The sequence below is a fragment of the Leptonychotes weddellii genome, chromosome 2, assembly GCF_054177405.1.
Source record: "Leptonychotes weddellii isolate Sample4059 chromosome 2, ASM5417740v2, whole genome shotgun sequence".
Lineage (NCBI taxonomy): Eukaryota > Metazoa > Chordata > Mammalia > Carnivora > Phocidae > Leptonychotes > Leptonychotes weddellii.
In genome coordinates, this window is record NC_138370.1 from 23449208 (window position 1) to 23469302 (window position 20095).

The 20095-nt window shown below is 33.5% G+C and overlaps 1 protein-coding gene across 1 annotated transcript in view; it reads right to left on the reverse strand.

The window, feature by feature from the left end:
* The window catches only part of TEX15 (testis expressed 15, meiosis and synapsis associated), an 87744-nt gene that overhangs the window by 9605 nt on the left and 58044 nt on the right, over window positions 1-20095 (reverse strand). The window contains exons 6-8 of the mRNA XM_081808712.1: window positions 16017-16163; window positions 14572-14734; window positions 684-8038 (exon numbers count right to left, since the gene is read on the reverse strand). Coding sequence (XP_081664838.1) covers window positions 684-8038; window positions 14572-14734; window positions 16017-16163 — 7665 coding nt within the window. The remainder of the gene's footprint in view (window positions 1-683; window positions 8039-14571; window positions 14735-16016; window positions 16164-20095) is intronic.

A 20095-nucleotide genomic window follows, 5' to 3' on the forward strand; every position in this document is an offset into this window, starting at 1 on the left:
CAGTGCCAGGTACAAAATAAATGTTTTCTATAATTTGTTAAATAAAATGTGTTTATGTAGGACTTCTTGTAACTCCTTCATAATCATCTATTTAAAAATATCTGTCCTATTTTTCCATGTGGATGATAATGGTCAAGAACACAGGCTCCATTAGCCAGTTTTTAATATTCACTACATTAAGTATAGTCTTATTATATAGAAGCTACTTAATAAATTACTAACTTACATTCACATAAATTGGACTACCCCTTAAGAAGTTATATAAATTTATATCCTTCCAAGAAATATCTTCTAAATTAAATAATTTTTAGTTTAAAAGTAGACATTTGCAAGGTGTTTCTCATATATAGAATATCATGATTCTATATATGAGAATATATAGAATTCCTATTATCTAAAATATAGATAATAGGAATTATTTAATCCAATTCTTTTTTTTTTTTAAAGTAAGCTCTACATGCATCGTGGGGCTTAAACTCATGACCCTGAAATCAAGAGCTGCATGCTCCACTGACTAAGCCAGCCAGGTACCCCCCAATCCAATTCTTTAGTTATTAAATTCATTTTGCAAGGCAATATTCAAAGCATTCTCAATTTTTACCAATCTGCAAACTACCTGTTTGAAGAGTAGACTTGTTCTCAAAAGTAATACTTACATAGGTTTTGTTTCAAACATTTGTTACCTTTTGTTTTTTACAGCTGGAAACAGTAGTGTTTTTCTCTTGTTCCTGAGAGTCTTCACATTTGTCTACAGTGATAGATCGTTTTTTAGAGGAATTTGAAATATTTTTCATTATGCACTCTGAAATTGAGGGCACCTTCATAAAAGTACTAGATTTATTGATACTCTTCCTAGGTTTTACATGCATATTCATTTTTTCTTTTCTCTTCAGTTGGAAAGTCTTTCTGTTATGTAGCATTTGGCACAGAATAAAGGAAATGGTTAATTCGGCATTTTCAGCACATATTATCTTCATATGTTCAATAGTTTTCATGACTTTCATAATATGAGCCATTTTCCCTAAATCTTTCTGAGGGGCAGCCATTGTATTTTTGAGCAGTGTAGAAAACTGATTGTAGTTGTATTCTAACTCTGTCATAGTGCTTCCATAATTTATGGATGCTATATACGGCACAAAGTCAATATATGTAGAAATGGAATACTCAGACTTCTTTATAAGTTTTTTTATTTCCGAAAGTTCTTCAAGTTCTCTTGAGAGCAAATGAAGAGCATATGAGCAATTAACTGCTTCACTATATTTGTAAATAATATCCAGATCTTTCTTAAGTTCAGAAATAGCAGTCTCTATGACCTTCCAAAGGCAATCTGTTGAGTTATTTTTAAGAAATGAAAAAGGAGCCATTTTTTCTTGGCAGCAAACCAGGTCAGGAAGAAGTGACAAATCAAACCAAAGCATACCTCGAAACCTCTGTTTGTCTAGTTTCTTTGCCATTGTGTTTTTAAGAAAGTGAACGGTTTCTGAAAGCATGACAATTTCAATATAGGTTTCAATGGCTGCAGGTTTTAAAATTATGGCCCCATGGTTGTGGTTTCTCACCATGTCCAAAACATTTTCTTCTGTGATAAAAATATTATCTATGTTCTCTTCTTGAAGCATCTGAAAATATTTTTTTAAAATTTCTAGGTGTTCAGTACATCTCAAAGTGAGTTCCTGTAATTTCTTAGAGTCTGCAAATTCAGCCTGATCCAATATTTCACTAATACAACAGATATCTGGGTGTGAAAGCAAAGTACTGTTAAACCTACAGTCTTCTATGTTAACTGTAGCTTTGTTTATTAGATCATCTGACTTTCTGGAAGCAATTTCAGTATTCTCAAGCCCAATACTGGAAATTTGTTCACTGCTTAAATCTTTAGACAGCATATCATATATCTTTTTCAACTTAGAAAAAGCATACTGATTCATTTTGAGTAGCATTTCTTTATCCTTTCCTGAGTATTTTTTGCTGAAAGACTGTCTCCTCTCTTTCCAAACAAGACTTTTTGCAGCATCAAAAAAGATATGTTCCAGGCCATAAAGAGATATTTTAATACTTACTGCCTCACTGTTCTTAATAAAATTAACTTTTGAGGAGATCATTTCTATGATAATCCATAAATGGTCTTGTTTTCCTGGATAGGAATCAACTTTAGGAGAGTCCCCATACATACCAATCAGCTTTAAAGTACTTTTTCTTAAGGTTTCTAGGTCTCCCAAACTATCTCCAAAGTTAACTCCACAGGTAAATGGAACAGAAAGAGAAAAGTCAAAGCAATCAGAACGTTTCATTATTGCTTCACACTCATTAATCTGTCGTTTGTATTTTAAGAATGCATAGTATGAATTGTTTTCCCTTTTGGTTTCTTCAAACAATTCAATTAATTGATCATGATAGTCTTGCAACTCACAGAACGCATTATATTTTAACCTTCCTTGAAAAGCAGGATAGAAATTGGATTGTTGTTGAAATCCACGTGGTCTACCGAGCAGCTCACCATACAATGTTTCATCATACCAAAGCAAGCTTCGGAATGTTGGTTCACCTCCTAAGAGCCTTTTTTTGTTTTCAATGAATTGAATAGTTTCCATTATCATTTGGAGTTCTACCAAGGAGTCAACAGCACATGGTTTTAATTTGTGTTTGCAATTATTCCACAGGTGTTGTTCTACCAATAGTTCTCTTGAAATCAGAATTTGTTCATGAGAACATTCCTGTTTTCTTTCAAAAGCTTCAACAAATAAAGGGAGAATATTTTGACAAGCCTTAGTTTCTTCCTGTAGAATCCGCAAAGATGATGTTTCATCCGCCCTTCTCAAAATCTGAGCTAGCCTAGCTATAAGAGCTGAATGATTAGCTGAGCAATGTTTTTCTTTTAAACCATTAATGTTTGCTGTAGGCTTCTCCTGAGTAGAGGCTTCAGAGGTTTGAGAGTGCATATGTAAAACAGGCCTATGATTCACTCCTATAATGCCTGGTTGGGAATTACAGGCTATTTCTGAATGCAATGCAGAGTCAGAGTCAGAGTTATTATTAACTTTAACTCCCCCTTCTTTCTCTCTTTTGCTAAGATGATTAGAAACTGGGTTATTCAAAGAGACTGTCTCAGTAATATCTTCAATGCTTGGATGAGAATCAATCACATTATTTTTAATTCTTTTCTCACTTAAGTAGGAGGATTCTTCTAAGATCTTATTCTTTTGTTTTTTGTTCTCAGTAGCAATGGATCCTTCAGTCATGCTTTTTTTGTGAAGTGAATCTTTTGCTTTTTCTGCTTGTTTAACTTTCCACATTTTTCTGTCCTGAATGTCTTTCTTTGCTAAATATTTTTTTGAAGAACCCTTTATATTATCTTTTATGAGCAAAGCACTATCATTGGAAAATAGATTCTTCATTGCATTTTTCCTACAACTTTTACTTTCTTCAGTTACTAATTTGAGACCCAACTCAGAATTCTCAAGAACATTTGATTCATTTGTATCTATACAGAAGCAATGACTTGAAGAGCATTTTTCTGCTTTTAGAAGTTCCCTTCCACCACATCCTGGCTGACAGTGTGGTACATTGGTGGATGTTGCAAAAGAATCTACAGAAAAAGTTCTCTGTTTATCCAAATAAGATTTTGAAGATTCTCCTTCACTATCTGTTATTGGAGTGGTTGGTAACCATTGAGGAACACTGTTATACTTTTTGTGGGTTATCAGAGTTGGATTTAATAGGTCCATAAGGATGTCTCCTGAAATAATGCCTGGTTTGGAGCTCTGAATGGGAGCTGTCCATTCTTCTATAGGACAACTTACTTCCAGGTTTCTTTTATAACCAGATAAAATAAGGTTATCCGGTTTATAGATATCAACATTTAAAAAGTGCTTCACATTTGATTCTAAAACTGAAATAACTATGTCAGTTTTTACCTTTGTGTGCGTTATACAAGTTGCATCATAATTTTTGTCTCTGCTAAAACTTACGTTGTTTTCTTTTATGCAAGATATCGAATTACTCTTATTTATTATTTTATTAGTCTCAGAATTACTTTCTTTCATTGCATCCTTAATTTTATTATTTGCTGAATGGTTCTCAGGCTTTTCGTATTTACTAATGTTAGATAAAAAGTTTGTGCCAATTTGATTTTCTTTTTTAGTTAGTTTCTCATCTGGGCAGGATGGGGAAAACAGACACCCAGTTTTTCCAGAAAATGGCCGAAGTTCTGATGATCTTAGACGTTTCATACTACTCTTGTTAAAAGCTGAATGACTTGTACTTTGGGCTGTAGAGCACAGGGCTAACTGTGATTCAGGATACTCTTGATCACAAAATTCTCTCACATGAATAGTGGTATGACTTCTGGAGACACTGCTGGCCATATTTTTCTTAGAAAGGCACTCTGTGATTCTCTCTCTCCTTGCTTTGTAAGACTTGTGCTTTGATACGTGAGTTAATGATTTATCCACTTCAAATCCCAAAGCTCTTTTCTCTCCTAGCTTGTCATATTTTCTTTTTGACGAAAAATGTTTAGTGGAGTAGTATCTTCTTTCAGACAGAGAGCTATAACCTTGAAGGTCACAACTTTCCCAGAAATTATTGCATATTATTGCATATGATTTTGGTAATGGGCCCTTCCTTTTTTCTCCTACTTTAGCTATAAGTTGCAAAGACGTGTGAACTCTCCTATGAGCTTTTTTTAAGTGAAGAACGGCTTTGTCAAGTTTTCTGGAAAGGCGTTTGCTTTTGCATAAAGATGCTTCACTATTTAGAATATCTAGGACACTCCTAATGTGTTTTTCTGACTTCGAAAAGGTTTTAATTCGTCCTTGGGATAATGAAGAAAAACATTCAGATGAGTCTTGACTGGTTAGCCTCCTCTTCTTTCCATAAATTTCATGATGTCTTAAATCCTTATGTGGCGTGTTCTCAACCCTAAAAGGTATATTTGGTTTTCTTTTGCTAATTCTTGATTCTGTGTCCTTTTTACGTCTAGTATTGTTACCATCAGTTTTTGACTTTGTCAAGGAACAACTTCTTTCATTATTTAATGCTGTGACATTAGAGGGTTCAGTAAGCAAAGGTCCACTGTTTTGTTTTTCAGAAGCATGATTCCCTTGTGTATTATGATTCACGTCAAGAGAAAGTGAGATTTCAGATTTACTCACTAGTCCTGATTCTGGCCTTGTATTACCAAATTCATCTTCACAGGGAGAATGTGAATTTTCACCAGAACACTGGGAATACATTTCAAATCCTGGCACTTCCCCCTCATCTATTTCTGGTTCTGTGGCTTTAGTTATGTTTTTGCAAAAATTATCTTTCAATGCAGGGGATTCAAAAGTGGGACTGAATCCTGGCATAAATATATTAGTGATTTTCACTTGTAAATCTGGAAGTAAAATTGGATTGAAGAGCTCTGCTTTGTCTTTTTGTGGAGAGGAATAAAAACAATTACTTTCCTCAGAGTAATGTTGATCATTATTCTCCCTTCCTCTGGAGCTTTTCAAAACTTCCCTCTCCCCATTACTGCCTCCCAACAGACCTTCCCAATCAATACGAGACTTTAGAGCCTCATATGAGGCCGCAAATTCTTCATACAGAACATTTCTATGGCCAGGAGTATCTTGTTGAATTAGAAAAACATCATCACACTGTTCCGAACCCACTTCAATATTACTTTCCAATTCAAAACTATGAAGAACTGAGCTGTCACTTACTGACTGATGAAATGAGTCATGTAATTTATTGTTATCCATATCCATTTCATGATCAGAAACCTTATGTTTTACTAACAAACCAAAATCTAGACTCTCAGAAGAACAAGTTTCTTTAATCTGGTATCTTTGGTGATCTTCATGATTTGTGCCTAATGTAGGCGGCATATTATCAGCTATCTGTACTGCAGCATTTGAGGCTACATGCACTGAAGATGCTGCAATTTTGGGAAATGCTGTGGAAGCCAAATGCTCTACACTTCTACCTGTATTTTGAGTATCTTTTTGTTTTATGGCAGTGATAGTATCTTCATTTTCTAAAAATGTAGTTTCTGTTGATACATATCTTTTCCGCCAAGTCAAATTAAATGTACAAAATTCTTCAGAACTCAGAATTTCTACATTGTTGTAATTTTTGTTCTCCCTTCTTTCATCTATATTGGCATAATTTTTGTTTGTATTAAAACCCTGCTTCTCTTCATATATATCTACTCTGTTTTCTGTAGACATAGCAACGTCTTCCTCTTTAACCCCATTTTCATTTTCTTTATTATTATCTCCTTGTTCTTTGAGATCAATATTCAGGTGTGTATCATTGTACAACTCTGCACTACAGAATAGAGTATGACCTTGACCTTTATCAGCATTTTGAAAAGTTTCTCTGCAGTCTCTCTGCATGTTCTCCAATGACACTGGATCATTCTCATTTTTCCTATGGACACATATATGTTCTCCAGCTATGCTGCAATCTGAATTGTCATGAGTTGTTTCAATGTCATGAGATGAAATAACTCTATCAATTGGCAGTTCTTCGGCCTGGGGAATGTCATTTGCTTCTTGGAAAGCATTAGTCATAATGCTAACACAGTTTTGATTTGGTTTTTCCAATTTTAGTTCCATTAGTTTTTGAGAAATTGCAAAACTTGTATGAATGTTATTTTCATACTCCAAAGAGGGTTGAGGATGCTTTTGTGAAATCTCCACTCTTGGAGTAAGATTGCTTTGTAATTCCAATGCTAGATGATCTAGCTCGTATTTATCCTTTGTGGTAGATGCAGAAGATTTTGGTATTTCTAATTCTTGGGTAATTGATATTTGATCACAATTTTTTCCAAAAGAATACAGACTCTCATTCTCTTTGTATTCTTGGTACAAAGAAATGTAATTATCTACTGGACTGATTTTTGCTTCATTAGTAAAATCAATTTCTTTCCACAAAATTTGCTTTTCTCCATGTTCGGAATTATCTTCTGGGCCAGTGAAGTCTCTCACTTTTCCAATATTTTGAATGTACCCATGTATGCTTTCTTTCCTTTGGAGAGGAAAAACTGTAGACATTTGCTGACCAGTCTGATATACAGTTTCTAAATTAGAAGACCATGATTCTTGAGAAATGTGACTACTATATCCTTTTGTACAAGTATTCACTGATTCATAAGAGTTACGTGGTTCACCTTTTTCTTCAGTTAAAAGTGGGATGTTGCTTCTCTGTTGGGATCTCTGGACTTCTTCCTCACTGTGTTTTTGGTTCTCAACTTCTGAAACTACATTGGACAAACACATTGGAAAGGAAAAATTGTCTTGGCCTTTACACTGTCCTGCGATGGTAATTTTATTGGGAGTTGTATAATCATTGTTCTTAGAGCCCAAGTTGTGAGCCTGTGACTGTGAATCATCAAAAGAAATTTTGAAGCAAGGGGCTTCCGAACAATTAGTAAGAATAGAATGATCACCAGGCACAACTTCAGATGAGGAGGCAGAATTATTTGGCTTAGATGGTGGGTTTATTTCTGAATTAAAATCTAAACTCTTCTCAAGTGGCAAAATCTCATTTAAGCCTGCAATATTATTATGTTTTCCTATGCTTTCTTCTCTCCTCATCAGTCTTGGGTCTTTAATGAGTTTTGAAGTAATAACTGTGCTTGAGCCAGTATTGTTATGAAGGGGAAAAGCAGCAGAAAGACCACTTAAAACATTTTTAAGCTGTGTCAAATTTAACATGAGGTCCCCATTAACACTTTTTCTGGTATCACTGGGAAAAAATGAAGGACGTGAATCATATATATGTACTTGAGAAGTGTCTCTACATTCTGCTAAATTGTGCTCCATCTGTCCACTGTATGTTTCATGTACAGAAATGTTTCCATTTTGCACATTTCCATAGGAATTAGAAATATTTGCATTGGAAGGATTTATCTCTGAATTTGGGGCCCTGCAAGAACAGTTTTCCTGAACAAATGGATCTACAGGTTTCCTGAAATGCTCAAAGATGACAGTAGCATCTTTTCCTTTTCCAATTCTTTTGGCCACTGTACAGTTATTCAGAGAGCACGTTCTTTCTGTGGAAATAATAAAAAAAATAAGAAAAAATAGGAAGGAAAAGGGTTTCTACATTGAATTCTTAATATAAGTAAGCTATGTCACAACTGGTTTTAACTGAAAGTTCATTATGATTATGATTAAAGTAGGTCTCATCAGAAAAAGGAGAGAAGAGGATGAGTGATAAACCAATAAAATAGAAATGATGCAACATGGAACTCTGTCCTGGACCCCTTAATAAAAAAAGTATTTACCATAAAAATCTGAATTCTGGCAAATACAAAGAAAGAGAAAAATTAAAAAGTAAAAGCATGTTGCTGAAAGACAAGATATTTCTTATATTAATTTCCTATATTCATATACTTAATAACAGAATCTACATATTAATAGGCAAAAGTGTTTCCCTTTTATCTACTGTTACTTTGCTTCTTTTCTCTTTGTCAGGAGACAACAAAAACAGAAAGAAAAGGGGAATGAGTGGGGAAACAGAGGAGAAAAGTACAAAAGGTTCCATAGAATCCTTCTCAGGAGCAAAGCAAAGCACTACCCTTGCTCCATAGTGAAGTAAGTATTCCTGCAAATAATATATATAAATACAAATCTGGAAAATGAAAACAAATTTTCTTTTATAATTTACAGGAATTTATTCCTACAATTTCATAAAGAACTAAATGTAATAACAAAGGAGCTTATAAAAATGTGTTTACCAAATAAAATGTTCACAAAACATTCATAGGTAATACCAAAAAATATCTTTATTAAAACATATTAATGATGAGAAATCGATGGTGAGATTTATGCCGTATGAAACTATAATCATATTATTGGGATGTACCATGAGATTCTTTATCACAATATTTTGAAAGATAGCTTTGTTGAAGACCTCCTAATTTTATAGCCACATGTAATTATACTTTTTAATTATAGTAAGCTATAGTGGTAATATGACCACAATAGAGATGTAGTTCTTGAGAGTAGGAGATGCAGTGGACAGACAAAAAATGGTGGATCCCTATACAACTTATAACAAAATAAAATAAAACTCATTGGAAAAAAAAAAACCATAAAAGTATTAGAAGAAAAGATGGAGAGATAGTTTTATAATCCTGAGATAGAAACTAAGTACTTTTAAGATAAATAACTGGATACAAGAAAGCCAGAAATTAAAAAATGATGTCAATTACATGTAAATTAAATACCTTAACAGGTCAAAACTCATGATAAACAAAACTTGGACAAACTGGTGAAAAGTATTTTCTGAATTAGCAAGCTTAGTACATAATTACACATATGTTAGTGTACATAAAGATTATATAGACATCTTCAAAATATTAATATATGAACAAGAAAATCACAAAAATTGTGAACACAAAAAGATGTCCAACTCCACTAAATAAATAGTAAGAGTTGTATTAAAAAACTGCTTAGATTGGCAAAGACTCTGAAGGATATCCTGAAGATGTAAGCACTCATACTCTTCATGGGAGTATAAACTGGTACTAATTTCCTGGAAAGTAAATCTATAGTTTTCAGCAAAATGTAATGTATAATCATCTATACCCAGTAAATCTACTTTTATGCAAGGATTTTTAGTACAATAGTCCAAGACTGCTGAAAGCTAGAAACCTAACTATCAGTATGAGACTGGTTAAGATTTCAAGGTATACTATGATGCTATAGTAATCAAAATAGTATGGTACTGGCACAAAAAGACAAAACCTTCCAGCTATGAAATGAGTAAGTCATGGGAATAAAAGGCATAGCATACGAAGTACAGTCATTGATACTGTAATAGTGTTGTATGGTGACAGATGGTAGCTACGCTTGTGGAGAGCATGGAACACTATAGAGAAGTTGGATCACTATGTTGTATACTTGAAACTAATGTAACATCATATGTCAACTATACTCAAAACAATTTAAAAAATGAGACTGGTTAAATAAATATATCAATAATTATAAAAGTACTCTATTTATGTGCTATAACAAATGTCTAGAAACATAATGTTATGCAGCTATTACAAATATTAAGATAAATTAATACAAAGCAACATGGGAAAAGAAACCTAAATCACTTGTTTGTTTAATGATCTGAATTTCATAAATGTATGGTAAATGTATATTAATATATACATATTGTTAACTAATAAAGTACTTAATGTGGATGGCAGGTATGGTTTTTCTGAGGGCCTTATGCACATTAATTCATTTAATCTTCACAACATTCCCATTTTATTGATGAGAAAGTGAAGAGTAATTTGCCCAGGATCACAATTTATAAGGAATAGAACCTTAATCACTAGATTACATTTTTGCTTAAACTTAATAAGGGCAGCACTTTAAATTTATTCCCATTTTTGGCAGTCTGATCACATAAATGAAAAATGGGAGAACCCAGCACCCTCAATAATATAAGAAACTATAAGAAAATGAAATTACAGTCAACAAAGCAAACTACCAAATAGTTATTAGCATCATGTTATTCTGTGGTGATGGAAATGTTCTTTATCTATGCTATCCAATACAGTAGCCAATTGCCACATGTAGTTACTGACTTGAAATGTGGGCAAGTATATAAACAAGGGGTGGTGTGAATAAGGAATTAAAATTTTAATTTAATTTTAACTAATTTAAGTTTAAATAGACATGTGACTAATGGCTACTGTACTGGATAGCACAGGTCTGCAGTACTCCAGAGGGAGATGAATATGCTAATAGTCAACACATGTGGCCTTGACTCTGGGCATAATACAGGTATTCCTCAAAATTTATTACCCTGAAAGGTATCATTGTTTATTTTTTTTCAAATGAGGTATAATTGACATACAAATTATATTGGTTTCAGGTGTGCAACATAGTGATTCGACACTGAATACACTGCAAACTAATCACCACAGTAAGTCAAGTTATTACCTATCATTCTTTGATTAAAATAATTAGCCATAAGATTGTAGATGGGTAGGAGTAAAAGTAAAGAAAATCCTTATTTTACTGTCTCCATTTTAAGCCTTCTGGCTGAGGGATAATGTGGAGAGAATGACTAGGAAGAAGATCATCAAGAAAACAGAAAATTGAGCAAACTATCAACTAGACCTAACAGACATTTACTGAACTCTCTACCCAACAAAACCCAAATTTCCATTCTTCTAAAAGAGCACACAAAACATTCTTCAGGACAGACCACATGATAGGCTCAATAAATTTAAAAGGATAAATATAGTACAAATTATATTCTCCAACTACAATGGAATAAAATTAGAAATCAGTAACGGAAAAAACTTTGGGAAATTCACGTACACACAGAAGTTAAATAACATATTTCTAAAAAAAACCAATGGGTCAAATAAGAAATCAAAAGGGAAATTGGAAAATAATTTGAGATGAATGAAAATGAAGACACAAAATACCTAAACTTACAGGATACAGCTAAAACTATAATTTCAGGGAAATTTATAGCTGTAAAGAAGATCTCAAATCAATACTTCAAACTTCCACCTTAAGACACCAGAAAAAGAACAAACTAAATCTGAAGCAAAAAGGAGGAAAATAAAGACCAAAGAGGAAATTAATAAAATGGAAAACAGAAAAATAGAAAAAAAATTAATGAAATCAAAAGTTGGTTCCTTGAAAAGATCAACAAAATTGACAAACCTTCAGCCAGGCTGACCAAGAAAATAAAGAGGGAAGACTAAAATTAGTAGAATGACAACTGAAAGAGTTTCAAGATATTATTACTGGCTTTACAAAAAGAAAAAGGACTGTAAAGAAATACTACGAACAACATGACACTACTAAATTAGATAAGTTAGATGAAATGGACAAATTCCTACAAAGACACAAACCACTAAAACTGATTCAAGAAGAAACAGAAAACCTGGATAGAGATATAGTTAAGTGAAGAAACTGAATTAGTTAATAAACAACCTACTCACACAAAAAAGCCCGAATGGCTTTTTAAGATTTTTTTAAAAAGATTTTATTTGATTTAGAGCATGAGCAGTGGGAGGGACAGAGGAAGAGGGAGAAGCAGACTCCCTGCTGAGATGGCAGCCTGACATGGGGCTCTACCCCAGTTCTCCAAGATCATGACGAAGTCATGCTGAAGTCAGACACTTAACTGACTGAGCCACCCAGGTGCTCCCTGAATGGCTTTAATAGTGAAGTCTACCAAATGTTTAAGGAAGTATTAATGTTAATTCTTCACAAACTCCAAAAAAATGGAAAAGGAAGAAACCTTTCAAACTTAATCTATAAGACTAGTATTACTCTGATACCAAAACCAAAGACATCACAAGAAAGCTACAGATCAATGTATCTTATAAATATAGACACAGAAATCTTCAAAAAAATTTGTAGTAAACCGATTCCACCAACATGTAATAGAAATTACACACCACGACTAAATGGGATTTGTCTCAGCAATGCAGTTTACTTAACATCTGAAAATCAATTAATGTGATACAGCACAGTAAACATAGTGAAGACTAAAAATCACATGATCATCTCTATAGATGCAGCAAAGGAATCTGACAAAATCCAAAACCCTCTCATGATAAAAACACTCAACAAACTAGAACAGAAAGGAACTTCTTCAACATGATAAAGGACATCAAAAAACCCCATAGCTAACATCATACTTACTGGTGAAGGATGAATGCTTGCCCCTAAGTTCAGGAACAAGACAGGATGTCTATCCACTCTTACCACTTCTATTAAACATTCAACTGGAGGTCCTAGCCAGGGCAATTAGACAAGAAAAAGAAATAAAAAGCATCCAGATTGGGAAGGAAGAAATAAAACTAACTCTATTTGTAGGTGACCTGATTTTGTATATAGAAAATCCTAAGGAAATCACTAAAAAAACTAGAACTAATAATGAGATCAGTAAGGTTGCAGGATATAAGACCAATACACAAAAATCAACAATATTTCTATATACTTAAATGAAGAATACAGAAATGCAATTGAGAAAACTCTACTTACAAAAGTATCCAAAAATAAAATCTTGGTAGTAAATTTAACAAAAGAAGCATAAAACTTAAACCATAAAACCTTTACCTCACATCTACTGTGGTGGCTATAAACAAAAAGTCAGATAGTAACACAGGAAGTGGAAAATCCCAACACTCATACACTGCTGGTGTGAATGTAAATGGTGCAGCCATTTTGGAAAAACAGTTTGGCAGTTCCTCAAATGGTTAACATAGTGTCATATGACCCAGCAATTCCACTCCTAGCTATCTACCCAAGAGACATGAGAACACATGTCTACACCAAAACTTGTACAAGAGCAATCATAGCAGAATTATTCATAATTGCCAAAAGGTGAAAACAACCCAAACATCTTTCAAATGATGAATATAGTATATCTGATCAATGTAATATTAATCCTTAAAAAAGAAGGAAATATTAATACGTTACAACATGTGAGAACCTTGAAAATAGTGTTAAGTGAAAGTCACTAGTCATGAAAGGCCATGTCACTTCACATATTTATGACTTCCCTTATATCAAATGCCCAGAATAGGCAAATACAGTTGATCCTTGAACGATATGGGTTTGAACTGTGTGGGTCCACTCATACATGGATTTTTTTCTATTAATATACTGGAAAACTTTTGGAGATTTGCCACAATTTTAAAAAACTCACAAATGACCCACATAGCCTAGAAATGCCAATAAAGATTAAGAAAAAGTTAGGTATTACTGTAAGAATACAGTATATCAAATATATAAGGTACAAAGTAGATGTTAATCACCAGTCTATGTTCTGGGTAAGGCTTCCAGTCAACACAAGGCTATTAGTAGTTAGGTTTTTAGGGAGTCAAAAGTTATACATGGATTTTTTGACTGCAAGGGGATTGACACCTCTAACTTCATGTTCAAGGCTCAGCTATACATAGCGACAGAAAGTAGATTAGTGACTGCTTAGGGGCAAGGACCTGAGAGGAAAGGGATATAGAAAGGGATATAGCTTTTCAAGGGTACATAGTTTCTTTTTGAGGTGATGATGATAACACTCAGTTAACTGGCACAGACATTTTTTAAAAAAAGTTTATGTGTTGGCAAGGATATAGAGTAATTATGTAACCTGATACAACTGCTTTTGAAAACTGGTTGATATCTTCTTTGAATTAAGTTGCACATTTCTGATGTAGATATATAATATTCTACACAAAAACTCTTGCACATATGCACTGAGGCACATAAAGGTTTAAAACAGCAATGTTTGCAATGTGAAGAAAACTGGCAAGTATCCAAATATCCCCAGAAGAATAGTGTGTAGTCAACAAATGGAATAATGTGTGTGAATACATATATAAGAATGAAAAAACCACAGGTGTTCTTATCAGCATAGAAGAATCACACAAACATAATACTGAGCAAAAGAAGTCACAAAAATATCTGCATTATAATTCTAGATACATAAAATAAAAAATTTATTAAAGCACAACTATTTTGCTTACAGATTCATAATGTATTAGAAAATAATACTCAGAAGTTCTAAGACTAGCACAAATGCTACTGAAGCAGAGTAATATATGTATCTTACCAGCCCTCTTAGGAAATCCAGTTGAGAGGAATCTCAAAGATGTCATAAGGTGTCCATTATCTACTTTTTGGCCAATAAATTTTACTGTTAATATTGCATATGGAAGACACTGCCTAGGTTTATCTACTGGCTTTGAAAGAACATTGTATTCATAGAAGTATACCTGAAAGATAAAGAAGGGGGAAAAAAACCATTTTTAAGCTAATTAGTGTTAGCAGAATTGAATAAGCTCATATTTTAAAAAGTTACGTAAACTGCACGATGTTATTTATTCACTGGCTTCCATTTACCCACCCCTTCTCCCCATTCTTCAACCCTAGTTTGTTTTTTAAAGTATAAGTATTTCCCCCAACCACATATATTTTTCTTGGCAGGGTATCAATGTGGGCAGCAGCAGAAACAATCTGTTTTTAAATAAACAAGTATTTTTCCATTAAAAGTTCAATGTTTTGCATATGCTATGAACACCTGTACTGTTTCAGTTGGAAGAAAAAGTTAATTATGAAAATAATAATAGCTCAATACATTTACAGGTGGGAACATATAATTCTAGAAAATTTATCTTCATTTAAACATATATATGATGATATTCAATGTTTATTACATATAATTTAAAGTCTACTGTCTTAGCAATTTATGATAGAAAATTAATGCTTCACATGTAATGAACACATAAGCCTTTCTCCTGTTGCAAAGTAGAGAAGATCAATAACATTATTTCAAAATAGCTTATTAAAAAAAGTTGGCATGTTTTGCAAGTTAGGAACTAATCTACGGAACAACTAAATAAAAGAAAGCATCCACTGTATCCTGAACACAGTTAAATGCAAATTTGGAAACTTCTTTACTAACATTCCTGGATCACAAACATTAAAGGAGCTTTCATTATTTATTTAAAAGGTCTTATTATATTGAATAAATTAAGAGATTTTTCTTTTTTAAATTTTATTATGTTAGTCACCATACATCACATCATTAGTTTTATGTATTTCATTTATTTTTTATTAATTATGTTATGTTAATCACCATACATTACATCATTACTACATCATGTAGTGTTCCATGATTCATTGTTTGCATATAACACCCAGTGCTCCATTCAATACGTGCCCTCTTTAATACCCATCACCAGGTTAACCCATCCCCCCAACCCCCTCCCCTCTAGAACCCTCTGTTTCTCAGAGTCCATAGTCTCTCATGGTTCGTCTCCCCCTCCGATTCCCCCTCTTCATCTCCCCCTTCCTACTATCTTCTTTTTTTTAAACATATAATGTATTATTTGTTTCAGAGGTACAGGTCTGTGATTCAACAGTCCTGCACAATTCACAGCACTGTGAATTAAGAGATTTTCATTTAATATTTTGAGAAGCTGTTTTAAGTCATGTATCATACAGTGTGAAGCATGTCACTTCCAAATAGTCAAATGGTCCAAAAAGTTAACATACCGCTGAATTGTAGGCTTGTAACTCAATGGTATCTTTCAGAGAAGGTATGCTTCTTGACATATGGCAATCAAAATTAGGAGAAGGATCCAAAGAAACTTTGTTTTTATCCACCGAAGGCTGAATTTTCTTCACTTTTCCAAAGAGAACCTAAAAAAAAAAAAAGAAAAAAAGGCAAAAAGAAGGTCCATAAAAACACACCAGAACATTTTAAACTCCATGCTAGAACATAGAGTAAGGCTAACTCTTTTTTAAAGAAACAAATACAAATGGAGAGATAATCCATGTCCCAGATGAGTAGGGTGACTTATTACCATGTCAATTCTCTTTCTAAATTAAACTCTAAGGCTATAGTAATTGTAATTAAAATTTTAGAAAATCTTTTTGTAGAAATGAATTTTAGTCTAAAAACTTATCTGGAAGACTAAACAAACAAGAATAGCCCAAAAAATTTTGAAAAAATTTTTTTAGAAAAAAATGTTGGGTCAGAGATAAGAGACTGATGGAACAGGGCAGGTGACTTGAACATCCAAGGTATTAAATGTTTTGTTTTGTTTTTTAATTTTTAGAGAGAGGGAGAGAGAGAAAGTGATATCAGGGGAGGGGCAGAGAGAGAGGGAGAGAATCCCAAGCAGGCTCCACGCCCAGTACAGAGCTTGATGCAGGGCTCGATCTCAGGATACTGAGATCATTACCTGAGCCAAAATCAAGAGTCGGACACTCAGCCGACTCAGCCACCCCAGAGCCTCTAAATGTTTTTTATAAGGATGGTACTACCACAAAAAAAGGCAGAGGGGGGAAAATGAACAAAATAAAAAGCCCTGGATAAATCCAAGCATCTATAAAAATATAATGTTAAAAGTACCATTTGAGATAAGTGAAGCAAAAACACTCAATAAATGGTGTAAGACAACTGAAAAAATTAAATTCCCTTAATATATAGACCAAAATAAATGCCAAACAAGTTAAATATTTAAGTAATGCAAACACTGTAGAAAGAAATAAGTCACTATCTAATCTCAAAGTGAGAATTCTTTTCTAAGCATATGTGCCATGAACCCATAAATCAAAACCATAAAGCTATAAAATATTCCAAAACATTTATTTATACATCAAAAACAAATGAGTATACTAAAAGACAACCTACTGATTGGGAGAAAATGTTTGCAAATGATATATCCAACAAAGGGTTGGTATCCAAAATATATAAAGAACTTAAAGCAAACTGATGCAGCCACTGTGAGAGACAGTATGAAGGTTCCTCAAAAAAATTAAAAAGAGAACTACTCTATAACCCAACCATTGCACTACTGGGTATTTACCCAAAGAATACAAAAACACTCATTCAAAGGGATATATGCACCCCTGTTTATTGCAACACTATTTACAACAGCAAAACTATGGAAGCAGCCCAAGTGTCCAACGACAGATGAATAAAGATTTGGTGTATATATACAATTGAATATTATTCAGCCATAAAATAGAATGAAATCTTGCCATTTACAACAACATGGATGGATCTAGAGTGTATAATGCTAAGTGAAATAAACCAGTCAAAGAAAGACAAATACCACAGAATTTCACCCATATGTGCAATTTAAGAAACGAACAAAGGAAAACGAAATAGAGACAGGAACGCTTGGCTGGCTCAGTTGGTACAACTTGCGACTCTTGATCTCAGGATTGTGAGTTCAAGCCCCATAATGGGTGTAGAGTCTACTTAAGAAAAAAAAGAGAGAGAGAGAGTGAGACAAACCAAAGGACAGACTCTGAACTACAGAGAACAAACAGATAGTTATTGGTGAGGGGGAGTGGGTGAAATAGATAAAGGGGATTAAGAGTAGCCATCTTCTTTTCGGGTGGGAGAGGTGTGGTGCCCAAATGCAGGACTGGAACTCATCACCCTCAGATCAAGACCTGAGCTGAAATTAAGAATCAGATGCTTGACCAACTGAGCCACCCAGGTGCCCCGTGAGTACATTTATCTTGATGAGCACTGAGTAATATATGGAACTTATGAATCACTACATTGTACACCTGAAACTAAAATAACACTGTGTGTTAACTACACTGGAATTAAAAAAAATTTAAAAAATGAAATAAAATAATATGTATCATATATATATTAATATATTAATTTGAATCAGGGTGAAGATACTGGCATTGAGTAGGATATACCAAGGAACACTTATGTGGCTGTGTATGGAAAACAAAACAAGGGGAGCCTGCGTGGCTCAGTCAGTTAAGCGTCTGCCTTTGGCTCAGGTCATGATCCTGGGGTCCTGGGATCCAGCCCCACACTGGCTCTGTGCTCAGCACAGAGTCTGCTAATCCCTCTCCTTTTGCCCCTCCCACCCCCCGTTTGTGCACTCTCTCTCTCTCAAATAAATAAAATCTTTAAAAAATACGAGGAACATAATTAACTGATAAAAGTAAGGTGGAAGAAAGTACAATTAAAAGGACAAGTACACATTTTAAGTCAGCAATTCTATTACTGTTATTTTTCAATATAATAATACATTCATTCAAAATTAAAAACAATACTAAATGTAATGTGGTATCCTGCATTTGGGTACTGGAAGAGAAAAAATAGTAGAAAAACAGGCAAAATCCAAATATAATTTAGTTAATGGTATGGTACCAATGTTAGTCTCTTCATTTTATTATTTTTATTTTCTTCCTGAAATATAACTGACATATACAATGCTAGTTTCTTAGTTTTGACAGAAGTGCCACAGTGATGTGAAATGCTAACATTAGGGGGACAGTGAGTGAAATGTATACAGGAACTTTCTGTACTTTGTAATTTTTCTGTAAATTTAAATTTATTTCAAAATGAAAAGTTTATTTTTTAAAAAGGAAAACATTAAGTGATAAAATATAATTGAAAGTATATTCAAAATATACTTTAATGAACTGTAATGCTTACAAATCAACTAGAAAAAAAAAAAACCAAATTGGCAAAGGATATAAATCAGTAACTATTGTTTTTTTATTTTTAAATTTTTTTTATGTTTAAGTAGGCTCCATACCCAATGTAGGCTTTGAACTCAAAACCCTAAGATCAAGAGTCACATGCTCCACCTGCTGAGCCAGCCAAGTACCCCTCACTAAATATTGTTAATAAATATATGCAGAATGTTTAAACTCAGTAGTAACTATGTAAAAATATTGAACCAACAACGAGAAACTGTTGCATGTAAGACTGGCAAAAATTTAAAAAAAAGTATAACACATAGAGTGAGGGCATGAGATAACACACATTCTTACACACTGTGGATAGAAATGTCAATTAAGGGGCACCTGGGTGTCTCAGTCAGTTAAGCGTCGGCCTTTGGCTCAGGTCATGAACCCAGGGTCCTGGATGGAGTCCCACATTGGGCTCCCTGCTTGCAGGGTGCCTTCTTCTTCATCTCCTCCCTGCTCATGCTCTCTCGCTATCTCTGTCCCTATCTCCGTCTCTTTCTCTCAAATAAATAAATAGAATCTTAAAAAAAAAAAAGAAATGTCAATTAACATAACCCTTCTTAGGACAACTGGGCATTACATATCCAAAGCTGTGAAAGTATACATAGCTTTGGCTCCTAATCTGATTTCTCGGGAGGAATTAGCCAATTAATTCTTAGCAAATAATCACAGGTATGTGTAAAAATACACCTATAAGGATGATCAAAATAATAAAGTACAAAACAAAAAACCAAATAATTTATATCCCTAAATTAAAAAATGTGTCATGCAAATTTATGATAGAGCTATATAGTCGAATACTATGTAGTTAGTTATTCAAAAGGCTATTAGAAGGGTGCCCGGCTGGCTCAGCTGGTAGAGTATGCGACTCTTGATCTTGGTGTTGTGTTCAAGCCCCATGTTGGGTGTAAAAATTTTACTTAAAAAAAAGCTATTAGAGAAGAACACTTTAATGCAATGAAAAATCTGTCTTATAATCAATGAAAAAAATTATGTATATAAAGAATATATTTTAATTACCATTATACATGCATATCTGCATAAATAAGCAAAACTATAGATATATAAAAAAATGAACTGTGGTTATTAATGGGCTTTTGGAACTTCTTAGTATG